This window comes from Anabrus simplex, chromosome 7, assembly GCF_040414725.1.
Source record: "Anabrus simplex isolate iqAnaSimp1 chromosome 7, ASM4041472v1, whole genome shotgun sequence".
Taxonomy (NCBI): Eukaryota; Metazoa; Arthropoda; class Insecta; order Orthoptera; family Tettigoniidae; genus Anabrus; species Anabrus simplex.
The window spans coordinates 167,524,054-167,551,235 of record NC_090271.1 but is presented as its reverse complement, the minus strand read 5'-3'; the positions used below and the strand labels follow the sequence as shown (position 1 = coordinate 167,551,235).

The following is a 27,182-nucleotide window of genomic DNA, read 5'->3' as shown; positions in this document are numbered from 1 at the left end:
CTGTTAACTTTTTGTTTTCTCTTGACCTAGTTCCTTTACACTGCACATTTCTGTCGTTATTGGTCAATTATTATTATTATTATTATTATTATTATTATTATTATTATTATTATTATTATTATTATTATTATTTATTGTGCTTCTTCTTCTACCACTTGTATGCTTAATCTATCTATCTACTATTACTATAACTAAAAATTCTCATTACCCTACATACTACGACAGTAGGCTAACAACCACCATAGCTGTTTATTAAGAATCCACGTGTTGTTCAATTGAAACATAGACAGAGCTGGCAATACTGTAAATAACTGACAAGACAGCCAAGAGGTGCTAGCACTGCATGGTTTGGTGTTTATAGTAAAAGCTCAGAATGTGAAGTCTGTCCACTAAATAGAGGAAAACTTCGATGCAAGATTTGTGTTTTAATTGTTACAACATCCAAATTAATACAACATGGCGTGATTCAATAATTGTGCAAAGAAGGTGGTCCAGGTAATCTGTCATAAAAAGTGCTTGTGCTCCAAGACAACACAAATCAACATACTTCCAGTGCAACAACAGAGAGTCAGCACTGTTTTCCCTGGAGTCTTATGGATCACTCATCTTGCAACCAAAATCTTTCGCGTTGTGTGACAGTCACGTCTATGTCTGCTAAAGAAAGATATGAATAACAAGTGTTTGACATAAGTGCAGTGATATAGAAAAAATAATAACACTACTACTATCACTGACTACATGTATTTATTTATATACATAAATACTCACTCAACACAAATACAATAAGATTACACTTGAAATATATACACAATTAATTACAATCGATCTGCAAAACAGTACGGTATCAGTATGGTACAATTGATCTGTGATAACATGCCATATGAAGAACTGACTGTCTGAATTTATAAGCTGTTCACTGAACTGATCACATATCAAATACACAGTAGTTTATGAAAGACCTGCCATTGCAGTGTCAGTATGCAACACATTATTAACACATCACTCTACTAAACCACAATTGATCTGCCACAGCAGTATCAGCAACACAACTCCACAACTCTCCTTCAACAACTCACTCACTCCCCTAACTCAACTAACCTAACTGAACTCAACACTCTTTATATACACACAGGCTATGATTCTAGATAATTCTGCTTTCTTACAACATAGTATTACTACAAGATGCCTGGAAGATTCTACACTAACATTGAAGAATCCTTTGTAACTACCTGTTCTAAAATTGTCTTGAAACAAATTTGTTACTATGGTACATAACCTAAGATCTCTAGAAACCTCTAGAATATTGTACATGTACCTGGTATCATATATGAAGAATCCAGAGCTTCCATACATTAACATGCACTTCCTGAGCAACTTGGGAAACATGGACAGTTATTTACAGTGATAAACGTGAAGTAACCTAACAACTTCCTATGAGTTAACCCTCAAACTGGTAAACACCCGATATCAGGCATTTTGTCTGTTCCTCCTGTGGCATATCAGGCATTTGGACATGCTCTTTATTTTATCGCAATAGTCGAACTATTAGTCACTGAAAGATGTCAATTACGTGTCAATCGAAAGAGAACAAAAATAAATGCATTTACCAATTGCCACACCTGTTCCAGACAGATTAGAAGACAGAGAGCAATTTTTTAAATATTTTTTTAATATGGCATTATTTCATGCAAACATACTATTAAACAAATAACACCAATAAGCCTTTACCAAGATGAGACTTCATGGTCAGCATAGTTAGAGGATTGATAAATGAACCCATCCCAATTCCTATACCAGTCGTGGGGCCAGCAGGTCAAGCAGGATACCCATCTCATTCCTCCAAAATTTGCCAGAGATAACAATCGCCTGTGTGTTGTCCGCTTGGAAGAAAAGAAGATGAAGAAAAAGTCTACGTACTGGTGTCCAGGGCATTATGGTGGGATTTGTCACCAGTCCAAACAGTTGCGTTTTATTGTTTCATTGTATTCTGAAAGATGTTGTGTATCATTTTATTTAATTTTGGAAGCCTCAAGAAAGACATTAAGGACATTAAAATCTTTGACATCTATATATTTTTCTAAATTTGGAAATGTAAAGAGACAATATGAACTATTAATTATGAAGAAGTTTCGACCTATGAAGAAGGTGCAATTTGATTTTGATGGATGATGGTTTGAAGGTATTTTGTAATGTTGTGTAACGGTGCATTTAATATTGGTAACTAACTTCTTTGGCAGTGTGAACTGTCATGTGTTATTTTTAAAAGCTTCTTTCTTGTAATTTCCGGTAAGTTGCTGGTTCAGCAGAATGAACAGTCTAGTAAAACTCTGTGATAGGTTAGAAGAATGAACTTTCTTATTGGTGAATACAAGAATCGCAAGAGTACTCCCGTGCCTTAATTGGTTATCTCCTGATTGCCCCATTTTCGACTACAAGCAGCTCTGTGAGAGCGTCTCTAGTTTGTGTGTCTTTGATTTCTGACCACCGAGCTCGATAGCTGCAGTCACTTAAGTCCGGCCAGGATCCAGTATTCGGGAGATAGTGGGTTCGAACCCCACTGTCGGCAGCCCTGAAGATGGTTTTCCGTGGTTTCCCATTTTCACACTGGGCAAATGCTGGGGCCGTACCTTAATTAACGCCATGGACGCTTCCTTCCCACTCCTAGCCCTCTCCTGTCCCATCATCGCCATAAGACCTATCTGTGTCAGTGCAACATAAAGCAACTACCAAAAAAATATATACAGTATATATTTCTGACCGGCGAAGGGAGCAGACGTCTTTGCCGTCTGTCCTGTGATGGTATCACTGGCCCTCTAGGTGTGCACTGTTTCTGTTTATCTTTTTGGCTTTTAACTTTAATGTAAATTTTAATTTGTGCACCGGAGTTTGCCCACAGTACTCCGCATTCGCCAATTTTTTACTTCAAAATGACTTAGCCCTTTCAGCTAGTCATAACAGTTTTATCTTCAGAGGCAATTCCCTTTTCTTGATTTGAAAATTCTAATCAAATGTAAATGTAATGTTTTCACGTCTTGTAAGTAATGTGTAAAGTTTTAATTTACCATGGGGTAGCCTCTGGTAGTTCAGCATCAGTATAGCCTAAGCGCTCGACAAGCGAGGACGTATTGAGTAGATGGTCCCGGTAGTGAAGGAGGGGAGTGCTGAAGGGGAGTGTAAGAAAGAAGTGAGGAGTTTTAAGAAGATGATTGGTGTTGAACAATACAGGGCAGTAATAGGAAGATGGCTGGGGAGCAAGAAGAAAGAAGAAGTGAAATTAGGAGGGAGTAGAATGGTATTGGGAATGAAGGGAGAGATGATGCTGACAGCGGCGGTGATTGTAGTAATGTGATGGATCAGAGGAGTTGAATTGAACCCCGGGCCGAACTCCAGCGGAAGTATGAGTTGGAAGACGTGGAGCTAATCAAAAGAGTTGTAAAAGAGGTGGTTGAAGAGGTGTGCCCATTTGAGCAACTTAAAAATTTGATTCAAGAGCAAACAAAGGAATTCGAGAAAATGAAGAAATGGTTTCGAGAAAAGGCAGATGATACAACAGCCAAAGTGAGAAACAACAACAAAGAAGTGGCATCATTAAAAGAGAAAATAAGAAGATTAGAAGAGGAAATGCTGAAGCTGAAATCAGAAGTAGAAATCAGTACACAAAATCAGAGAAAGAAATGCCTATTTATATAAGGTGTGCCCGAGGAGAAGAGGGAGGACAAACTGGTTACAATTTATAAAGTGGTAGACCTAGTTCAGGGAAAAATGAAAACTAATTTCAGTGAAGTAGACATAGACGATGTGGTGAGAATAGGGAAAGTAAAAGGAAATAGGCTGATTAAAGTGCAACTGTTTTCTACTTTGATGGCCGATATATTGATGGAAAATGCGGGTAATATACAGAGGGAAAAAATATGGATCAGGAGAGACATGGGAAGTGAAGGGATCAGGAATGTCAAAATTCTTAAGAAGCATATGATTTGGGCCAGACACCAAGGTTTGGGAGCTTCTATCAGGGGACAGGAACTTGTAGTGACAAATGGCTGCTGGAAAAGGATTTGGACCGTGACCAAATTACTGGACCTGGAGGAAAAGATGACACAGGAGGAAGATAAGAAGATAAGTACGGGGAAGAGAGTGGTAGAAAGGCAAGTTATACACAGCAGTGTTGGAGAAGACGGACAAAGTTATTAGGAAAATACCAAGGAAAACAGGAAGGTGAATGAAGAAAGACAGAGAGTGGAGCCTAGTGAAAGTGTGATCGTGAATAGTGAAAAGGGAAGAGGGGTGGACAATGGGGTAGGAAGAGGAAGGTTTAGGGATACAGCTACGGGCACAGCAAGTGAAGAGGAAAATCAGAGAAGTGAATACACTGAAGTAAGGGATGTGCAGAGTGAAAAGGACAATGCAGAGGTACTCAGGCAGAGAACTGAACTGTGTTTGAGCAGAGGAAGCAAGTCGGGCTTAGGAAGGAACAAGAGCTTAAGGGACCTACGGGAAAAAAAAAGAAATGATGAGGGCATTGTAACAAGAAGCTATTTTGCTTTACGTCGCACCGACACAAATATGTCTTATGGCGACGATGGGATAGGAATGGCCCAGGAATTGGAAGGAAGCGGCCGTGGCCTTAATTAAGGTACAGGCCCGGCATTTGCCTGGTGTGAAAATGGGAAACCACGGAAAACCATCTTCAGGGCTGCCGACAGTGGGGCTTGAACCCACTATCTCCCGATTACTGGATATTGGCCACACTTAAGCAACTGCAGCTATCGAGCTTGGTGTAACAAGAAGCAAAAACTCTAATAATGTTAGAAAGTAGTTGTAGTTAATATGTTTGGAGGAGAGGTTATAGTGAATATGATGGTGTGACTATGGTATGTAAGTGATCGATGGTTTATGGTGAAAGTAGGATGAGGTGATGATAATTTGTTGGTAAAATGTGCTCTGGAGGTGTGTTTAGAGTGGCACATGGATGGTAATTGTGATTTCGAAGTAATGGTGAATTGATGATATTAGTGAGGTGGAGGTAGGTGTTTGTATTTTGAGTATAGTGGATATGATGAAATTGTTGGTGAAATGTGTTTATGGTTAGAGAGAGGATGAGAATGAGGCAGAACTGATGATTTATGGAAGTAGGTGTTGGTATTTTCAGTAAGCTGTATTTGATAAGTGATCGGTGGTTTATGGTGAAAATATGGATTAAATGTGTCTGGGAAGTATGATGAAATTGTTACCAGGTGAAAGTATTGGTGAAATGTGTTTTGGAGGTGTGTCATTGTGAGAGAGAGGGTGAGGATGAGGTGGAACGGAAGGTATATATTATTGAGTCGGTAAATGTTGGAGAGAGTATGTTAGTGATATAACGTTATCTGTATGGAGGGAATACGTTGAAATGTTTATGGAGAAGTGGTGGAATACAATGGCAGAATTTAAGTGCTGAGAGGGAGGAGATTTGATAAGTGGTGCTTGTTTATAGGAAGTGTGATTGTGTTTATTTTATGGAGTTGGTAATGTCAAATATAAGGTGGAGAATGGCTGAGTATTTAAATGAGATTAAGCATGATGAGATATGATAACTGTAACAGAGTGTAGTAGTGTAAGGATTAAATTGCAACATAAGCGGCTGGTGATGTAAGGCTTGAATCAGCTAGACAGAGTGGGTCAAGTGAGGAATGAAATGCGCAAAGGTTTGCGTGACAAGACAGGAGGGACAAGAAGGTCGCTGACATTGGACATGCCATGAGGGGCGGAAGATGACTACTGTGGTGACCTGCATCTTGGGGGTTATGTTTCCGGAGTATCCGAAGGACCTCATGGTATGTCCAAGGAGAATCATGTTTCCTTTTCCTTGATTATTATTATTATTATTATTATTATTATTATTATTATTGTACCGGGAGGTACACCTCTACGCCACACATTTAAATCTTGCGCCAATAAAACTCCTCTATTACAAGATATTAGAATCATTCCGTATTGACGGTTTTCACTTTACAATGGCGAAAAATGAGAGTATCCTCCTATTCAATACATCATATATTCCGTCATTAGACGGAGCAAACAAATTCAGACATGTTTCGGCTCGCTTGAGCCATCTTCAGTGAAAAAAATTAGGGGGGTTGGAATAATTTACATAATATAAGTTGAAAAAATGCTAAAAAACATAATGAAAGAGCAAATGAAAAAACAAACAAAAGAGAGCCTAGATGGAAACAAAATTAGCACAAATATACAATATTTACATCAATATGCAGAGCAAAAAACAACTTATTGCGACAAAATTCAGTGATACAGGTGTTAATTTGAAATAATAATTGATACTAAAAACTGCGTTAACCTAAGAAACAAGGGAATGAGAAAACCCCCCTAATTTTTTTCACTGAAGATGGCTCAAGCGAGCTGAAACATGTCTGAATTTGTTTGCTCCGTCTAATGACGGAATATATGACGTATTGAATAGGAGGATACTCTCATTTTTCGCCATTGTAAAGTAAAATAAAACTCCTCTACATGAGAAACTCTGAACTTAAAACTAGACCTCCTTAAACTTTTGCTCAGAAGATGTCACTACCTTAATTTTGTGATTATGAAGTTGCGAGTACTGTGTAAATTTCAACTTGTTTTGTTCTTCAACAAGTGTGGACATTCTCTCATAGATGTCTCTGCTAAAAAAAACTATGATCATGCACCCTGGTGTGAAGTTAAGGAACTTTTTTGAAGAAATTTTGTACTCGTAAGTTTTTTTCTTTACTAAATTTCATTCATTCAGTTTTGGGTTGGCAATATTGACCTTTCCTTTCTGCCAGTTTTGAATTCAGCCAATTCAGAATTTCTGTAATTAATTTTCAACATATCACAGGCTTCTTCGATTTGGTGTGTAACTTTAAGCTAACCAATAAAAGTAAGAGGGTGTGGCTTGATTATTCATGAAAGGTCTCGAACTTTCCCCGAGGGTTTATACACTGCTGATTTTCACGTCTCTTGGCCACTTGATCAACAGCTAACTAAGTGCGTGTACGTGAAGCAGGAGGCGGGAGGCACCTCTTTCATCAAGCAGCAGGTCTTCAGCAAGGTAATGGCCGTTTAACATCTTTATTTCTTGCTAGCTCAGCAGTTTAACCCGCGGGAAAGGTCCAAAACCTTTACAATGCAACCTACTTTTCTAAACATGTAATTCTCTGCTGGTTTATATAAAAACTTCATAAAATCTGTAACTGTAATTCGGGGATAGAGAGTGATTTACCCTCTCGAGCTCCCCTTCATTTTGGTTTGAGGTGACTACGTTTTGGTAACTGATTTTCTTCTCTTCCTTATTTCTTTCTTATACGGGTCACCACCATAGTTTGGGAATAGCCCCTGTTTCTTCGGTCTAGTGCCTTTTAGGTTTTAAGAAACTACATAGAGGAGTGCAAGCATTCGCCTCCTTTCATTTTTTGTTTGGGCCATTTATTTAACTGTTAATTCTTTTACACGAAGGCCCTGTAGGTTGGGTACGAGATACCCCTGTTTCATTTTTGTGAGTTGTGCCTTGACTGCAAGCATTGTAACGTCTGATATTGCCTTAAATAGGCTTGAAAAAACTGAGAGCGTGTCAGCTCTTTTCAAGTGTTGGAAAAGTGCCTCTAGGAGGCTTGATATTGTAAATTAGGGAGCAAGTGCTCCAGATATTAGGGGATTTCTGCCCCTTGTAAATTTATGCTCCTCTGTAAAGTTTGATCTGGAAGCTCAAAAATTGTAAAACTAAGGGCTTGTAGCCCAAGCGTGTTAAGGATTTGAAGTCTTGGATTTTTCTAAAATCTTGTTTTTAATTTGCTATGTAATTGTTATCTCACTAAGTGAGAATTTGTTAACTTGTTGCTTTTCGAAAATATAACCTTCCAATTCAGTTTAAATTCTTTCTTGACAAAGTAGTTAGACCCATTCACCCCGGCACCTTCTTTCACCTCTGCTGATCCACCAACCACGGTAACAATTATTATTATTTTGTTTTGGTTATTTACCCTGGTTTTTTTTTTTAATCGTTTATGCCCATTGCACACCAAGGTTTATGGATCACTAATAAGGGTTGATCATGGCCATATGGCAGTGCATATGGGGAATGATTGCCCTTTATTGTCAGTTTATTTTATTTGGATGGTTTTTCGTTGTATGTTGTTCAGGCTATACCAAATTTGAACCATGCATTGGGTGGAAACCTGTGAGGTTCAATACATATAATTCTAAATCTAGTTCAGCATCAATTTAACGTACACCAGTTGAAGCTATGTGCCTTTTACTGAAGTGTTTTAGGAAAGGCAGCAACTTAATTGGCCTCTGCATTAAATTCTATTATTCTTGCAACTATCTTTCTCTTAGTAAATGTTCCAACATGCCCTGTCTTAATTTCATTTATCATATGTGAATACTCCTTGGTGAACTGTATAATTTCACATTGATTTCATTTTCTTAAATGTAATTTCAAACCCTTGGTAAACTGTATAATTTTCATGTTGATTTCATTTTCTTAAGTATAATTTTCAGAAAACATCAGCTGGAATCCCGATGACTGACTGTCACGATTTATTGTACGTAATTGTAAGATCTGAATGTTACTGATGTGAACCTCATGGTTAAAAAAAAATTACCTGATTTCTCTTCGATATGGTATTTTGGCTGTTTTGCTAATTAATTTGTTTGTACCTTAAATCTACTTTTGTAAACCAGTAAATGTAAGTGTTCAGAAAGTGATCACCGTTGATTTCGTTTTCCCTGCAACGCACTACCTTTTACGAACCTTGTAGGGCTTCCAGCCTGTTTTCCATTTCCTTTCCTATAGTCGTCATGTTGGTTAACCTGGTATTTATGTTTCTACGCTATTTCTGGAGTTTTAATAGTGTGTGTGTTTCGTTTACCATAAAGTGTTCCAAATCTCATGAAGTTTAAATCCTTTTATTATTATTATTATTATTATTATTATTATTATTATTATTATTATTATTATTATTATTATTATTATTATTATTATTATTATTATTACTGTTTCTTGTGTCGTGTAATCCATCTCAGTTACAGGATTCAATCATCATAAACTAGTACACTTCCAGAGGCCTGACAATCATGGAGGAAAATGTAAGATCTACCCAAGCAACTCTGAGTGAAGTGCACAAGTTATGATATACAATTGGTTAATGAACTGCTCATGTTTCAATTGTGAACAGTGCAATAAACTATATAAATATTTTTATTTGCTTTAAAACAATGCTCCTTTTGTATATCTCATTCTTTTAAATTTTGCCTAAATGTAAAAATGTTACATACAGTCAATGGCGAAGCGTGAACTAAGTAAGGAAGTAGACAGAGATTTTTTTATTTAAACTATTTTAATCATATTGTATATGGAATTTTGTTTTCAACGAATGCAGATCTATATTCAATATTATATTAATGACTCTGAAACTAAGACAAACCCTATAACAACCTATAACCCCATGTTCACTCGTTTAATTTTTAAACATAGACCAAATAGGCAGCGGGTCATTGTAAAATAACAACATACTTTCAGAATTAAAAATAGCAATATGGCATATGAAGGTTGGAACTTAAATAGTGGCAACTATTTATTTACAACAGATACAAAAGAGTTACATGTTAGCAACCTTTACTGTCTTTCAATGTAGTCACCAGCATTGTGTATAACCTGTTGCCAGCGATGTGGAAGTCTTAGTATACCTTTAGCAGAGCCTGTTCTGTTGATGGTGCGAATGGAGCGGTCTACTGCCTGTCGAATCTCTGAAACCGTTCTGAAGCGAATGCTCGACAATCGCCTGGTTTCGATCACTGTCCAGTAACGCGGCAAGAGCATGCACTTCTTCTTCACTCGTAGGGCGACCTGCCCAATGAATGTCCGCCACAGTTTGCCGACCATCGTTGAGGCTTTTACCCAATGTGCCACTGCTCTGTAAGGAATGCAGATTCCCCGCAAGCCTCTTGAAGATCTCAATGACACTGTCGTGCTGTACGACCTCTGGCACATTCAATCTTAGACCAACTCCGTTGTTCCTGTTTGGAAAACATAATGACAACATTACGTTAGATCGCTAGCAAACACGTGACTGCGTTTCTCTCGCTTGTGCGCACGCAGGTTATGTGGAAAGGGCGAGTCCATTTGCTCCGAGGTAAGGTACCGGTAGGTATGTAACCAATGTGTGCTATCAGCAACAATATTAGATTCCATTGCATAGAGTCTCCACAGCAGTGTTGCCACTATTTAAGTTCCAACCCTCGTATTTCATTGTTACGTAGATTTAATAGAAGAAATAAGAAATAAATCGATTTTCGTACAAGTCACCATAAACAATATTCTTGTAAATGAGTTAAACCCGCCTGTCCTTCATTTCAGCAAACATATCTATTACTCTCGTCTTGAAGTCAGGCGTCTTACTAAGATGCCACAGCAGTTGCTTCTCTATACTAGAGTTCCCATGTTAGACAGTCTCTGGTTGGTCATCGGATTCCTTAAATAGGTTTTAATTCATTTTAAGGTAATAATAATAATAATAATAATAATAATAATAATAATAATAATAATAATAATAATAATAATAATAATAATAATAATAATAATGGCGGCATGTGGCCTCTGGGGAGATCTGGTGCAGGTCTTTCAATTTGACTCCGTATATGTGACTTGTGCATCTGTGAGGATGGGGCCCTACCTATGATGAATTCTAATGATAAAGATAGCACGCACATCCAGCACCCGAGCCATTGGAATTAAGATTAAAATCCCCGACCTGGCCCGGAATCGAACTCGGGACCCTCTGGACCAAAGGCCATGGCACTAACCATTTAGCCATGTAGCCTGGCAGCACGTTCACTAGAAACTGACATTAACGGAATAGACAGCATCAAGTTAAGCAATTTTGTTGTCTCCGTACACACCCTCTGGAGTTCATTATTAAGAATGTAAGCCAATATTTGTTGGGGTTATAATACCATAACTAATATTGGCGGGCAAGAAAATGCTTGTACTTGAAGAGTTTTGATGCTGTCATTCATTTATTAGGTGTAAGTTTGCTATGCTTTGTATCTGAATATTATTTTATTATTAGACGTGTCTTATAATAAAGTACATTCAAATTAATTACATTATAAGCATGTCTGGAATGGTAGTCAATAAGAGCACCTGTATAACTGACATCCAAATACTAGCCAATGAGAGCAAGAAGAGACGCTGTTAAGTCTGTCTACTGGACGGAGAAATCTCGCTGTAGGAAAGTCATAGTTCCACAGTCAGCACCTACAGATAGCGTTAGTGTTGCTCTATCTGAAAGCTTTGAAAATCAAAGGGAACATACACAGAATGGACAGCGTCTACTTTTGCCAATGTGCTTCGTGTAAATGACGCGAGCGCTAGCATTGCCACAGTGAGATGAAAATAAGTAAAGCGGGGAATACAATAATGTCACAAATGTGGATAGAATTAATGTTCTAAAAGAAAAATTGAATTAACTAGACAATATTTCGTTCACAAAATAATAAGGGTACACGCTGTTGACCCTGTCTCCCCTCATGCTTCACTCCTGCATAAACTACAGTGAAAGTTCTGCAAAAATAAATAATTTAAACAAAGTAAATAGTTTTTTAGTCTAAACTATTTGGATCATAAATAACTGGTTTAATAGCGCTATCTTCTTGTTCCTTGTAATTTCCTGAATAAAATGATGTACTGTATTGTGAGTGAACTATTTTTGGCAGAATTTATACTTAAAAACTGCAATGCCGGTAAAATATTCCTATCACTACAGGATAGCTGAATACCAGTTCGAGGGTTAATATACACTGCCTGACAAAAGAAGTTAAGCACCCAGAAGGAGTGGTCCAATGTTATCCCATTCGGTATACATGCATACCATTGATGTGTGAGTAAATGACCAGATTTACAAGGATCTGCAATGTGTGGAACATCCACCAGAGGGCATTCGTGGTGGCACCATCCTGTTGTTGATAAGTTGTTACCAGTCAACTGCTGTGAGTCAGACAGTTAAGTCATCATCATTCCGTGTCCAGTCAGCATTTCCAAAATGTAGCAACTCCGATGGCCTTGTTGTTTGCCTCAATCAGGTCCTGTGTAGTGCAGGGATGTTCTAGTAGGGGACAGATGAGCAGGTGGTTCGGATCTTGTGTTACACCACACTCGCAGGATGCGTCTCCATCAGCTGGAAGTATGGCCCATTTTTGCATGTTGGTCTTGCAAAGAGGTACGCCCATCCTAAGACGATTAAGTGATCTCCAAATAGGGTAGGGCAGGGCAGGTCATTTCCTGGAGTTAGCTCTTCCTTTGCAGGAGTATCAGGCGGCAGCATGCTCTTCCACCTGGTGATGCGGTTAGACTCAACCAGTGGTTGAGTCCTGGTGATGAAGCTCTTTCTCGACTTCAGTCGTCAGACTACAGCCTGGTGATCATGCAGTGGGTAGCGAGAATCATTAGTCTGCTTTGTCCTCTCTGCATCAGCAGCAACAGCCCTTCTGATAGCAGGGGGAGCTATTCCAACAATCGGGTAGAGTTTGTCAACTGGGGTTGGCTTCAGACATCCCGATAAGATACGTACGGTCTCGTTGATTGCAATGTCAACCTCCTTGGTGTGAGTGGATGCACTCCACACAGGTGAAGCGTACTCTGCAGCAGACACACACAAAGCAAGAGCAGAGGTTCTCAGGACGTGAGGGCTTGCTCCCCAGGTGGTGGCTGTGAGCTTTCTCAAAATATTGTTCCATGAACTAACTTTCAGCCTGGTGTTGTGGCAATGTTTCTTGAAGGACAGTGTTCGGTCAAGAGTAACACCTAGATTCACAGGTGTTGGACAATGTTCCAGTCGTTTGCCTTGCCATATAATGTCCAGTTCCCACCGAGCTTCTCCATTCCTTAAGTGAAATGCACACACCTGAGTCTTGTTGGGATTTGGCTTTAGATGATTGCCTTCATAGTAAGAGCCAGGAGTATGTAGTGCAGAAGTCAACTTTTCCTCCACCTCTTCAAATGTCTTTCCTTGGGCAGCCACTGCAGTATTGTTGGCATAGATGAAAAGCCTGGTATGTTCCATTATGGGCTGATCATTAGTGTAAATGTTAAAGAGCAAGGGGCAGAGAGGACTACGTACAATACGAAGCACCCGCAATGTCTCGCAGACGTGTTACACAGCCTATCCACCACTTGATAGCATTTGACAGAGGTCGCATTGTGGGACTGCATGAAGCTGGTTGGTCGTATTGTGCAATTGCCAGGCATGCGGACCATTCAGATGTCACAGTGGCCCGACATTGGACTCAGTGGGTACATGACGGCAACCAATCACGTCGTGCAGGTTCAGGTTGACCAAGAAATACCACACCGAGGGAGGACAGTCGTATGGTGTGCCAAGAATTGTGGGATCCCATAACCTCGGCACCTGCCATCTGTGAACAAGTACTGGAGACTTTATAACATCCTACGAGTTCCTGCAGTGCCTCGACAACTCGCATCCGCCGGATTGGGGTCCTACCACCCCATACGTCAGTTGCCATTGACGCCAGAACACTAATGCCTGCATTTGGAGTGGTGCCTTGCTCGGGAGGCATGGACAAAGGACGACTGGCATCGCATCATGTTCAGTGATGAGTCCCGCTTCTCCATAACCTCCGATGACCATCATGTGCAGGTTTGATGGCGTCGAGGGCAGATCCTGCCCATATTGTGGAAAGACACACAGGTGCAATCCCTGGCATCATGGTGTGGGGAGCCATAGGATATGTGTTCACCTCTAATAGTACTTCGGAAGACTTTGACGGCATTCTGTGTCTGCATGTCCAATCCCTTATAGCACAGCACCCTGGAACAGTGTTCCTACAACATAACGCACGTCCAAACACAGCACATGTGATGGACTGCCTAGAGTATGTTGAGGTCCTCCCATAGCCAGCAAGATCCCTGGATGTCTCCATCATTGAACACCTGTGGGATGACATTAGAAGGGGGCTCCGTCCCAGTATAAACCTGTGGGATCTGGAAGGATAGCTGCAACAACTCTGGACGAACTTACCTCAGGAGAAGATCCAAAGGCTGTTTGACACCATTCCAAACCACATAAGAACATGCATTGTGGCCGGGGGCAGAGGAGATGCGACACCCTACTGACCTGGTGCCAACATTCCACCTGTAACAGCCAACGGCCTTGTCTCTTTCATCCCATATTGTAATCAGTTCAGTAAAGGCATATGGTCTTTCAGCATATGTAGTTCCATTCACTTTCAACCACTCCTTCTGGATGCCTAACTTTTTTGTCAGGCAGTGTATTGAAAATGGGAAAGAACAAACACAAGTCAAATCAAGTCATACAGAGAGAGACAGGAACATGAAGAGGTACTCATAATGGGAAAAACATAATGCAGTCAGGGTGGGAAGAGAGTGCATTAGAAAGAGGAGACAAGGACAAACATGAAAATACAAAAGGACAAAGACAAACTCCACCTCATCATATGATGCCAACATCAAACTGATGGGCTCTCTCCTTATCAAACCTAGTCCTTGCACATCCATTTCTTCTCTGTTCCTGGTGACCTCATTTCTGCTTCATCAGGAAGGTGGGCATCAACACCCTTTTGAAGGTTCATCATGGCAGATCTTTGGTCTAGAGGCGGGAAGTGTAGGATAATAAGAAGAAGAACGCTGGAAAACACAGGATAAAAAAAGAGACGCAAGTTTAAGATGAATATACTCCTCTTGCCGATCTCCGATCTCCGATTTCACTGTGTCTATCCATCGATTCCTTGGCCTCCCTACTGGCCTCTCCCCTTTCACTTCTTTATCAAACACAGAAAGAGAAGAAGATCCCTGTGTGAATATATAAGTTATGGATAGGAACAAAACATTTCAATCCAGTCATACATAGAGAGATAAAAACATGAATCCATAATAGGATAAACAAAGTGATAGGTCAGTATAGGAAGAGGGAGTATCAGAAAGAATAGACAAGAATAAACATGAAAACACAAAATGACAAGCACGATATCGAAATATCCATACACTGGCAATTTCAAGTAGATGGACTCTTTTCTCACCCATTTCTGTGCTAATACTTTTGTTGTTGTGGTTTTAATCATCATCATCATCATCATTTTCCAGCTCCAATTTTCCAGATTTGGTGTACAAGCGCTCACCGCTTCTTCCTGCCAAAGTATAATTTCTATTCCTCTATGTTGTTCCACTTGACGTACCTCTTGCTGACCTGCGATTTCACTGTGTCTATCCATCGATTCCTTGGTCTCTCCCCTTTGACTTCTCTATGAAAGTAATTCTTTGCTGTTCTCGTTCTGTCCTTCCTCATAACATGTCCAAACATGGTTTTATGGGAGAGAATTAAACCAAGACTTGCCATAAATTGTTAAGAATATTTTCCTCATTTTACAGCTTGATGGAAGCTGTAGTTACCGATGGTGATTGGCTGACTTCTTCAGAGCGGTCACAAATTATCAGGTCTACCTGTATACGACGTGTGAGTACGAATATTTTGGAAGAGATTCTGATGCTCCTGAAGAATAAGTACACTGGCTCTTATCCACCAGCAGACCTCTACCTCCTTCATACTGTCACCTCTGCTATCAATATCATCCCCAGTATCAAGAACGAGATATCAGAGGTATGAAAATATAGGTAACCCAAAAAGGAAAATTAAATGAAAATTAATTCTACAGAATTTCAGGCAAAGAGATTCATGAACAAAACAAATCCTCTTTAAACAAAGAGGAAGTCACCAATGCAAACCTAAATAAGGATTTAATTTCATTATTAGTAAACCCAAATGAACCAGAACCTAACATGTGATACTTTGAATCTGAGAAAAGCAGTAATACTACTCTTAACTCCAATGAAAGCCTGATGACCGAAAATGTTCCAAACCTCTAATATGAATTAACACTGTTCCCTAACCAGTGACGTATACTGGTCATTTATCTTCATAAGAACTTGGTTCTCCATTCCATGAAAAACACAGAGTAAAACATACAATTAAAATTTAATTCAGAAAAATCAGTACTTTCTAATTTACATTTTAAATCCTGTGTTTTTAGTTCCTTAAGACTCATGATGTGATTGCTGAAACACACCAAGAGTTTCTGTGTGAACCAAAGCAAGATTTCAATCAAGTATTGTTTTTTGGCAAACTGAGACTCCACTTAGAATGCAATTGCCATATACAGTATTCACAAATTTTCAATTATGATCATTTTCCTTTACTGATATTTCCTAAAGAGAATGACTTGAAATTCACTTCAGCTAAGTGCCTTGAGAATTCCAATTGATTACGATTTTATAAACCCCTAGATTACTCAAATTTTCACAAAGGTAACTAGGATTCCTGCACGAGTGATCCAAGGCCTCAAAGAAGAAATCCTCTCGTGGTATTTTCTTCTACTGTTTCTGTTTATTGTGAAGATAATTTATGATCAATTTTGTTTACTATACATTTATGTATATTACCTTATTACCACAGAAATATACATCTAGAGTTCAGTTTTACACTATACAGTCCATAGTTTGTAACTGAATGTACTTCTTTTCCTTGAAGCATCTTACTTTTCCTTTTGCTCTTCTTTGCTCTTTCATTTGTAAAATAAGTTGGATTTGCCATGCATAACCCGAATCCCACGACACTACTGCCCTGATGGGCCTTGGCCTAGAAAGCGACCTCTGCTCAGCCCAATGGCATACAGATTGCGACGTGATACATGGTCAGCGCAATTAATCCTCTCAGTTATTCTTGGTTTTCTAGATGGGGGCCAGCAACTTACCATCAAATAGGTCCTTGTTTATTCTCATGTAGGCTGAATGCACCTTTAACCAGCCTTCAGATCCAGGTAAAAATTCCTGTCGTAGTCGGAATGCGAACCCGGAGCCTCTGGGTAAGAGACAGGCTTGTTACGCCTAGACTGCAGGGTCGTCAGATTTGCCATGCATAGCAAATGAAAAATTATCAAAATTTTCATTGCTATATGGACTTCAAAATTCAAAAATTCATTCTGCACTTGGATTTGGACCAAGGAAGCATTGAGGAATAGAACACTTTCTAGCTCAAAGTAACAATATGGTTTCTTGATGGCTCTGCTTAACCAGATTAATAATTAAAATTATTATTTATTACTATTAGTTAATATGTGCTGTTCTAATACCAAGGTATTTATTTATTTATTTATTTATTTATTTATTTATTTATTTATTTATTTATTTATTTACAAAGTTTTTATCATCATTCTACCTAGATTATTGTTAATTTTATGAAATCACTTGACAATTCCTATACTGTTGGCATATTTCATAATACGTAACTGTGCAGTCTATGGAAGCAAATGAATAAGCACAGAAATGCATCTTTTTATTATATTTACTACAACTAAACCAGGGTTCACACACTCAATGACCATTCATGTTTAGAGGTGAAGCTTCCATGGTGTGTAGAATTATTGGGCTGATTGCAGAAACGGCATTTAGACGATGTCTACGGTTAAACAATGCCTAAGTATGACTGCCGCATTGCAGAGACGTTATTTATCACTTAGACACTGTCTAAAACCGATGTTCAACCGGTCATGTTTAAGCACTGCCGAGAGCACTGTTTAACCTCAAATGACAGGAGTGAATCACAATCAGAGGTTATGTACCGTGAAATATGTAATTTGTATTATCATGTTGAGACGATTCCGGGAAGAAAGGTTAGTCCGACGGCCTCTCTGTGGGTCACCCGCTGCTAAATCGCAGCAATTCGTTTGACATGCACAGGGAGATAATCAAAAAATAAGGTTCCGCTTTACGAGAGACTTGTTTCTTGAGACTGACAAAGTGACAGTCCGGTAACTGTCAACTTGAACAATTCTTGGCAATCGATATATTTTATTATATACATGGGGTAATTTCCATGGATTTATAGGTCACTTCGACTACATACATATCACAATTACGTGTCCCGATCGTCTGAGGGCTGTCACATACATCAACCGGGAGAGATTCACTTATATTTACTGCCAAGTAAACACACATAATAGTGAAAACTAAAAAGTAGGTTGTATGGGATTTTTATATATATAATCGCATAGGTTTTCGGCAACTATCAGATAGGAAAAGGCAAGTGGTGGTGATTATCGTTTAAAGAGGACTGGGGAAGAAGAGCCGTGGCCATAATAATAGCCCTAGTATTTGCCTGGTGTAAAAATAGGGAAACTACGGAAAACAATCTTCACGGCTGTCGATGATGCGTTTCGAATCTACGATCTCCAGAATGCAAGCTACATCTATATGGCCCGTACAACACACTCGGTTACACATTACTATTGCTTCATCTTCCCTTCGTCGAAGCTACCGTATATATGAGTAGATTACACTCACTGTAACAACATTATAATGAACGCTACACTTCCCTGTACCGTGGTGTGTCGCTTTAGTGTCGATAATATTATGAGATTTTATTTGCACCGAAAGCGATACTCTTATCTGTGGGCAAGTCATGCTCAGCCATATTTGAGTAATGTGTAGGAAGACAAACAGCTGACTGGCGTTCGGCGCGCACCGGCGAATTTCATTGGTTGCGACAAGCAAAGAGTTACATGAAAGATACTTCTGTCTCCATTTTCAAACCAAAATTGAAACTTTAAGGGATGTCTAGTTAAACATCGACTGAACATTGTTTATGCAATGGAAGATCGTGAATGATTTAGACGTTGTTTAGGTAGACGATGTCTAAGGCTTAAAACTAGTCATCGTTTCTGCAATCGGCCCATTTAGTTTATGTTCCGGGTTAAACCATGTTGTTGTTTTCTGTACATTAAGTACAGTTTGCCAACGTTTCAAATACTTTGCAGTATTCTTTGTCAAGGCAACTGAAATACCCCTACTTGATAGTCTCCCAGGCAGCAATCACACGACAAAGAGTGGTTCCTGACCTTGGTCTGACATAAGCCCCCCGGCTGTCTCATGAGAATTCTGAAAGGTACGTGTCACACTCATCACCTACTTCCTCCACGTGCCAGTACCTGTTGGTTCAAAAATTATGTACTGCACGCGTTTTACCAAAACACAGTATTAATTTTCTTCAAGTTCAGAATATCTTTCTTGAATCTTCTTGAAATTAATTTACATGATACACAACCTTTTTTTCCAAATTCAATCAAACACAACTACATGAAGTTTAAATACAAAGGTCACTTCAAAAATAATTCTCGCATCTTGCAATGTTCATTTACAGTTTCAAATAATATCTTGATCTGTCCAGAAAAATAAAATGGTAAAACAACATATTAAGAAATACTATAATCAATGATTTTCAAAAGTTCATGAGTCCCAAATTCTTCAGGTTTCTTAAAATAAAAGGTAAATAGTTTACATTTACGAACTCAGTAATATCATTTCACGAAATACAATGCTTATTTCCAGTTCTCCGTCCCACCACAGGCGACAGTTTTTATGTCGTATTTGTCCAGTATCTTGCCGATCCTGTCTGTAGTGTTTTTAATGTATGGAAGTATCACTGTTTTCTGGCGGGTCAGTTCTTGTTTCCCATTGATTTCTCCTACGGCGGCCTTTTCTTTGTTTTCTTCTGATTTTGTAAAGACTCGTCGGATTTTATTGAGCGAGTAGCCATTTCTCTTGAGGGTTCTCGTGAGGTGTTCTTTCTCTTCTTTGATGTATCCTGCATCTGATATCACTATGGCCCTGTTAACCAGTGTTGTTAGAACAGCCTGCTTTTGTGATGGGTGGTGATGAGAAGAGGCGTGCAGGTACCTGTCTGTGTGTGTGGGTTTCCTGTATACTGCGTGACTCAGAGACCCATTGATGTTGTGTTTTACTAGGACGTCCAGGAACAGTAGTTTTCCATTTACTTCGATTTCCATGGTGAACTGAATATTTACGTGAAATGGAGTTGAGATGGTCGAGAAATAGCTGCAGGTTGTTGCTTGCGTGAGGCCAGATCTTGAATGTGTCATCCACATAACGGAGAAAACACTTTGGTTTCAGGGTGGATATGACTAAGGCTATCTGTTCAAAGTTTTCCATATACTGTACATGTTTACTATTATTGGAGAGAGCGGCGACTCCATCGTGGCCCCTTCTGTCTGATTGTAGAGCTCCCCACTGAAGTAGAAATAAGTGGCATTTAGGCATTCTTTAGCTAGTGTTGACAGGTCTTCTGGAAGTTTCTGGTCTAATAGCAGAAATACTTATGTTAGCAAAACCTTGGTGAAAAGTGACGTGACGTCAAAACTTACTAATAAGGACCAATCAATCAAAAAATACGAGAAATGGCTACTCGCTCAATAACATCTGACGAGTCTTTAGAAAATCAGAAGAAAACAAAGAAAAAGCCACCGTAGGAGAAAACAACGGGAAACCAGAACTGACCCGCCAGAAAACACCAATACTTCCATACATTAAAAACACTACAGACCGCAACATAAACACGCAGGTCAAACCTCCTATTACATAACAGCGCGGGCAAGCCCCACGACCCAGCTGTGACACATACCTTCCAGAATTCTCACAAGACAGCCAGAGGGCTTACATCAACCAGAAAGGCCAGGATATATAGACTAAGGTCAGGAACCACTCTTTGTCGTGTGATTGCTGCCTGGGAGACTGATTACCTCGGATCGAGTAGGGGTATTTCAGTCGCCATGACAAAGAATACTGCAATGTATTTGAAACATCGGCAAACTGTACGTAATGTACAGAAAACAACAACACGGTTCATCCCGGAAAATAAACTAAACCATTTATGTTAGTTTTTATATACTCTTACATATTCATAGTAATTGTATTAACTGTGAAATAAGGTTGGGTTTTTCACACTGTTAAAACAGTAAACAAAATAGAAGAGCCAAACACACACACACACAAAAAAAAATTGAATGTCATGGTCATGGGTGTAAGTTTTGAAATAGAATACATACTGCATGATAAATATTGTCTATATAAGGTATCTTGTCAGTATGGGTGTGAAATTTTATTGATGACATTTTATTTCTTAATTATAAACAGATATACACACCTTTAAGACAATGAGTTTGAATCATTTTCACTGCTGGGACAGTAGATGTATTCAGCTGAATCTCCAGTAGTGTGGAACTTACCTCATGACGCTCAGCTTCCTAAACTTCGAGATGCTCCTGATAAGCCTTTTGATACTCAAAATTGGTAATGTTGGACTTTATGGAATTCTGACAAGCCAATCTATCTTCTTAAATGCATTTTTGATCATTTTAAAGCAGTTTATTGTCCATATGTTGCAACATTTTGCACCACAATTTTCTCAAATTGTCACTATTTCATTTTAGTTTGCTTACTGAGACAAATCAAATGACACCTCACACAATGTGCTAACACATCGGAGTCCATAGCTACACTAATTGTTAAAAGTATGGCACTATTGCATCATCCGATAACGTCATATTGAGGTCAGACGCTTGTTGCTGGGTACACTTGCCCTACTTCCTTGTAATGAACTATTGAACACTGCCATTGCACCTGCTGTCTAGAAATTATTTTTATTTGAAAACTTTCATGTTTTTGCAATGCTTACCGGCCCTAGTATGATTCTGAAACTATAGATATATTCTACATCAAAATATTAAATTTGTGTGCATGGTTCACATGCTTTTCAATTCCTAAATCTTTCTCTACATACACGTATTATTTTCTTGCAAAGAGAGCAAACAGATTTCATCTTCATGTTTAGATGATGTCAGCACTACTCACATCTCTCCTTCTAAGAGGTCTGCTCAAGGCTTAATGCCCCCATCCAATGAAGGAATCACTATCAACAGTATCGTATGTCTTCATTCCATATGAACACTGCACAGAGGTATGGAATTGCATCCATACTTTCAGCAAGGAATCTAGTGATTAGAAATTGTATACCACCAACTCTCTTACCCTGCCAGACAACATTCAAATGGTGAGAATTTTTTCCACCAACAGGACTCTAAACACAGTGTCAGACCATAGAGAATATTGATGCCTTAACGATTATGGCCACCGAAAAAGGGGAACCAAAGAATATACTGCAAAGGTGTTAAGTGGAACTGTGCTTGGCAGTTGATTAAGTAGTAATTATGAAATGATGATGATGATGATGATGACGATGACGACAATGAATAGTAGTGTAATTTAAAGTAAGTTTTGATTTTGTCAGTAATAAGAAACACTTTAACTACTAGGAAGGTTCATCATACCATAATTAGGCCCTAATTTTTTAATAAATGTGTGTTTCAGGTATGGTGTACCTTAACTTTGAGCTGGCTTACTGGAACCCCATTTGTCCCTCCCGAATGAAGAGCAGGTGAGAAAATGTGCCATTATTTGGCAAAAGAAAATTACGATACTTATAATAAAATAATTTTGTGTGATTAATTGCTTAATAGGACAAAATGATGAGGACAATTGAAAAAAAGATCTAAAAAAGAAGTAGAAATGATGAAAAATGACTAATAAATATACATTTCTGTAATCAGGAGACCATGGTCAGGATTTATATGTAAGTTAGCAATGTTTATGATGCACCAGTTAAACAATGATGTGTCATCAGAATTCAGGGCCTGAATAATAATAATAATTATAATTATTATAATTATAATGTCTCGTCACGCTCTAGGAATGTGGATTTCCAAAGAGTTCAGATAAGGGTTGTAGAAGGTTATTTTATTTTACAGTTTTCAATTATTATTATTATTATTATTATTATTATTATTATTATTATTATTATTATTATTATTATTATTATTATTATTATTATTATTATTATTATTATTATTAAGTGGATTAACTTATCTAATACTCTGCTCCCCTTTTGAGGTCCCATTTAGATGGTCAAACCCCTTATGTCATATCTTGGCCCCTGATGATGATGATGATGATGATGATGATGATGATGATGATGATGATGATGATGATGATGATGATGACAATAACAACATCATTTCACCTACCTGACTGATGGTTTTCTGGCATACCAATTATGACATTCCTATTTTCTGCCATGTAACAGTAAACTGGAACTCTACTTGACAGCTCCTAGGGCTGATTTTTTTGGTAAGATGGACACAAATTGTGTCACCAGAGATTCATAGCATACTAACAACTATGACATGGAGTGCTTTGATTGATTTCTTCTTCTTATGATTATTTTACAGCCTCATTAGCTGCCTCTGTGGAGCAGTGGTAGAGTGTCGGCCTCCGAATCCCAAGATAGCGGGTTCATACCCGGCAGAGGTAGTCGGATTTTTGAAGGGCGGAGAAAAGTCCATTCGACACTCCATGTCGTACGATGTCGGCATGTAAAAGATCTCTGGTGACACATTTGGTGTTTACCCGACAAAATTTATTAAAATTTCAACCACAGACGCCCAAGAGAGATCCGGTTTACTCTATTTGCCATCTAGTGGGCCTAGAGTAAAACAGAACGTCAAAATTGACAAGCAGACAGCCAGATGGCGTCAAATTGAAATGTCTGCACATGGTAGCTGAAGCCATACGATTATTATTTTTATAGCCTCATTGGACAACTTCAGTCAATCATTTTCTGGTCACCTTCTTCGATACATTTTCTTTCTGAATTGCCCTGTAGATTTTCATTTGTTCTGATCTTTTCTGTTCTTCCTCATCTGTAAATACCCTTTTCATTGCGTGCCATTTGCCTATTTTTGGTTTAAATGTAATTTTTTTGTTTTTCAGTTTCTTTAAATTTTCTGTTTTGCTTTGCAAATCATCCAGAGTTATTTCTAGTTCTTCCATATCTGCATTTAGGTCTGTTGCTCACGTGGCAGATTCCTTATCTATTGTTTACTTAGTCTTTTCTTAAATAATTTTAAAGAAGCTGGAAATTTATCTAACATCACCATCGGTAAATTATTCCAATCCCTAATTCCTCTTCCTATGAACGTATACGTACTCCATTATTTCCTTTTGAATTCCAACTTAATCAACTTTATCTGTCCTACTTATTAAGATCCCACACAAGCTTATTCATCTACTAATGGGTGCACTATTTTATGAACGTTAAATACAGGTACCTTAAGGAACATTATCTAACATCCATTTTACAACACCTTAATACTGAGAGGAGTTTCTCTGGCTAGGTCAAATATGACCACAACATCAAGCACAAGTTGACAGCTTATAGGAGAGATTTTGAGTCAAGTTTAATTACCCATTTATTAATGATAACATAAACATCATTCTATATGACTGAACATTACCACTGTAAGGACATAGCATTAAAATAACTGTATAATCAAGAAAGAAGATCAGTGTTACCAATGCACAATATTTTTAAAAAACTTACTTTAAATATTTATTTTATTTTTTAGTGTGTCTGTTGTCAATTTTGTATGTATTTTGTACATTTTATATCTTCTCCAAGCTGAAGATCTCCCATATAAGAGGAATAAACCTGTTCTTATAATTAGATAGAAAAGTGCATTTTTTCTGAGAGATAGCACAATATAGTAGTATTGAAAAGGTGGACTCTTCTCGATTTGATTTGACATGCCGCTTAGTTGAGCAGCTCATCTCCTTGTTCCCAAATTTTTCCAGTCCAAAGATCATAACATTTTCATAACACTACTCCTTCGTCTTAAATCACCCAGAACAAACTGTTCTGCTTTCTTTAGGATCTTTTCCAGTTCTCGAATCAAGAAATCATGGTGAGGTTCCAGCACACTGGAACCATACATTGTGATCTTGCCAACTTATATGCCTTCTTCTTTACATCCTTTTCATCCTTAATACAAACCATAAATACTCTCATAACCATGTGAAGAGTTCTGTAACCTTTATGTACAACTTGTTAATGTGATTACTGCAATGAAGATCTTTCCTTATATTAACACCTAAGTACTTACAGCAGTCCCCATGAGGCATATTGACTCCATCAAAACTGAAAAAGAAGCTTACAACCTGACTTTTCATTTTGTTTACCATCATACCACTGTCTGCTGTCAAACTCATAACTTTCACGAAGTCATTTCGAAGTTGCTCATAATCCTGTATCTTATTAATTACTATTTACAGTAGGCCTATAATATAATCTGCAAAAAGCCTTATCTGTGATTCCAGTTCTATACTCAAATCATGGTATTATTATTATTATCATCACTCCCTCTCAGCTACTTGACGAATGAATTTGTCAAGCACTAAGTTGAAAAAGAGTCCACTGGTGGGGTCATCCTGTCTTACACCTCTCTTTAACATCTTAGAAGAACAAGGACTTGATCCAAAGACATTAAGACTCATCAAGGATTTTGACTTCATGTCCTGAGTATTTCCTTGATGGCCTTAATTAAGGTACAGCCCCAGTATTTACCAGGTGTGAAAATGGGAAGCCACAGAAAACCATCTTCAGGTCTGCCGACAGTGGGATTTGAACCCACCAACTCTTCTTCTCTTTCACAGCATATTTCCATAGAAAGAATAAAATAATATTCAACAAGACTTGGCACATCCTACTCCAATTACATCATTCAGTCCCTTATCTTCATCAGTTACAGAATCAATGTCATCCCGTGCACAAATAACATCTATTTGGTCTTCATTACAGCTCAATATCTGTGGAATTTATGATCATTTAGCATATCGTCTACTTCTGTCACAATCACTGAGTGGTAACTTCAGCAAGCCATCCGGTCCTAGAAAGAAAGAGAAAGCCTGTTCACTCAATGCAATGGATTTAATTAAAAAATTAAAATAATTAAAATTTAATACTCACTAAAATGAAAAAAAAATCCTAGTATTTGATATCAAGAGTACCACACTGCATATATTGAATCACAATGTCCTTCACAAATGCAGAATGGAAATATCATATACAAGGTGTCTGGGTTAAAGGTATAATAATATAAAATTTAGTAACTTGAGAAATAATGGAGATATTTATTGGCAGTTTGTTTCTACAACTAGGGTAACTCAAAATGTTTTCTGTGTTCGCTTGCAGTGGCGATGGTACCACATGCGTATAACTGCGTTGTTCACGAGAAGCACGCCAGAAACCATGTGGACTCCACAGCAGAAGGAGTTCTGTGTGTTTTTGCTCGTGGAGATAAAATCCATTACACTAGTACAACGTAGATTTCGGCGTGAGTATGGACTGTTACCAACTGATGATGTTCCCACAAGTCAATTCGACAAGCAAGTAGGCAGTTACAGTTACCTCGTTTGACAGTACATGATATCGTCCACAAAAGGTTGCACCTACGAGTGTACAAACTGCAGCTTCGTCAGAAAATCAAACCTCAGGACAGACCGCTACGGAAGGCATTTGCGGAGACAATTCTGGCAAAAATTGGTGGAAACAAGGCATTCCTCGATTCGGTCTGTTTCTCGGACGAGGCTGCATTCAATATTTCCGGCACGGTAAACAAGCACAATTGCCGCATATGGGGATCTGAACCCCCCCCACGTAGTGATAGAGTTGGAACGGGACTCTTCAAAAGTGAATGTGTGGTGTGGATAATTCTTCTTCGCGGAGCCTACAGTTAATGGAACACGTTACCTAGATATGTTGGACCTGTATGTTGTGCCACAACTTCCTCGTGACATGATATTTCAGCAAGATGGTGCATCATGCCATTATGCGGAAGTTGTGAGGGATTTCGTGAATCGTGAGTTCCCAGATCGCTGGATTGGGAGAGGTAGTCCATCAATTGCTTGGTCCCCTAGAAGCCCTGACATTACGCCACTTGATTTTTTCCTGTGGAGGTTTGTCAAGAATCAAGTGTACCAGACACCAGTTCGTGATCAACCAGATCTGCACCATCGCATTCGTGCAGCTATCACAAATGTTACACCTACAATGCTGCAGAACACTTGGAGGGAAGTGGAATACCGATTAGATGTCTGTCACGCAACTAATGGTGTGCATATCGAGGTTTATGAGGTATGTAAACAAACATTTTGAGATACCCTACTTGTAGAAACAAACAGCGAGTAAAAATCTCCACTACTCCTCAAGTTATTAAATTTTATATTATTATTCCTTTAACCCGGACACCTTGTATATTATTTCAGTAGTATAGATCCCTTTAGCAGCGCTCACAAGTAATCGATCGAGAAAAATGAGCGTTCAAAAGAAAGAGAATAGACATTAGCAGTGACAAATTGCACACTCATTTCATATAGATCAACCATTCCTTTA

The 27,182-nt window shown here is 38.5% G+C and overlaps 1 protein-coding gene across 4 annotated transcripts in view; it reads left to right on the top strand.

The window, feature by feature from the left end:
- Positions 1-27,182, top strand: part of LOC136877760 (aminopeptidase N) — a 210,109-nt gene that overhangs the window by 175,105 nt on the left and 7,822 nt on the right. For 3 of the 4 annotated variants that reach the window (XM_068228638.1, XM_068228639.1, XM_068228637.1), the window contains 2 exons: positions 15,422-15,650; positions 22,268-22,334. In XM_068228638.1, coding sequence (XP_068084739.1) covers positions 15,422-15,650; positions 22,268-22,327 — 289 coding nt within the window. In that variant the 3' untranslated portion in view covers positions 22,328-22,334. Of the gene's footprint in view, positions 1-15,421; positions 15,651-22,267; positions 22,335-27,182 lie in introns of those variants that run through there. The other variant, XR_011018591.1, reaches the window with a different exon arrangement.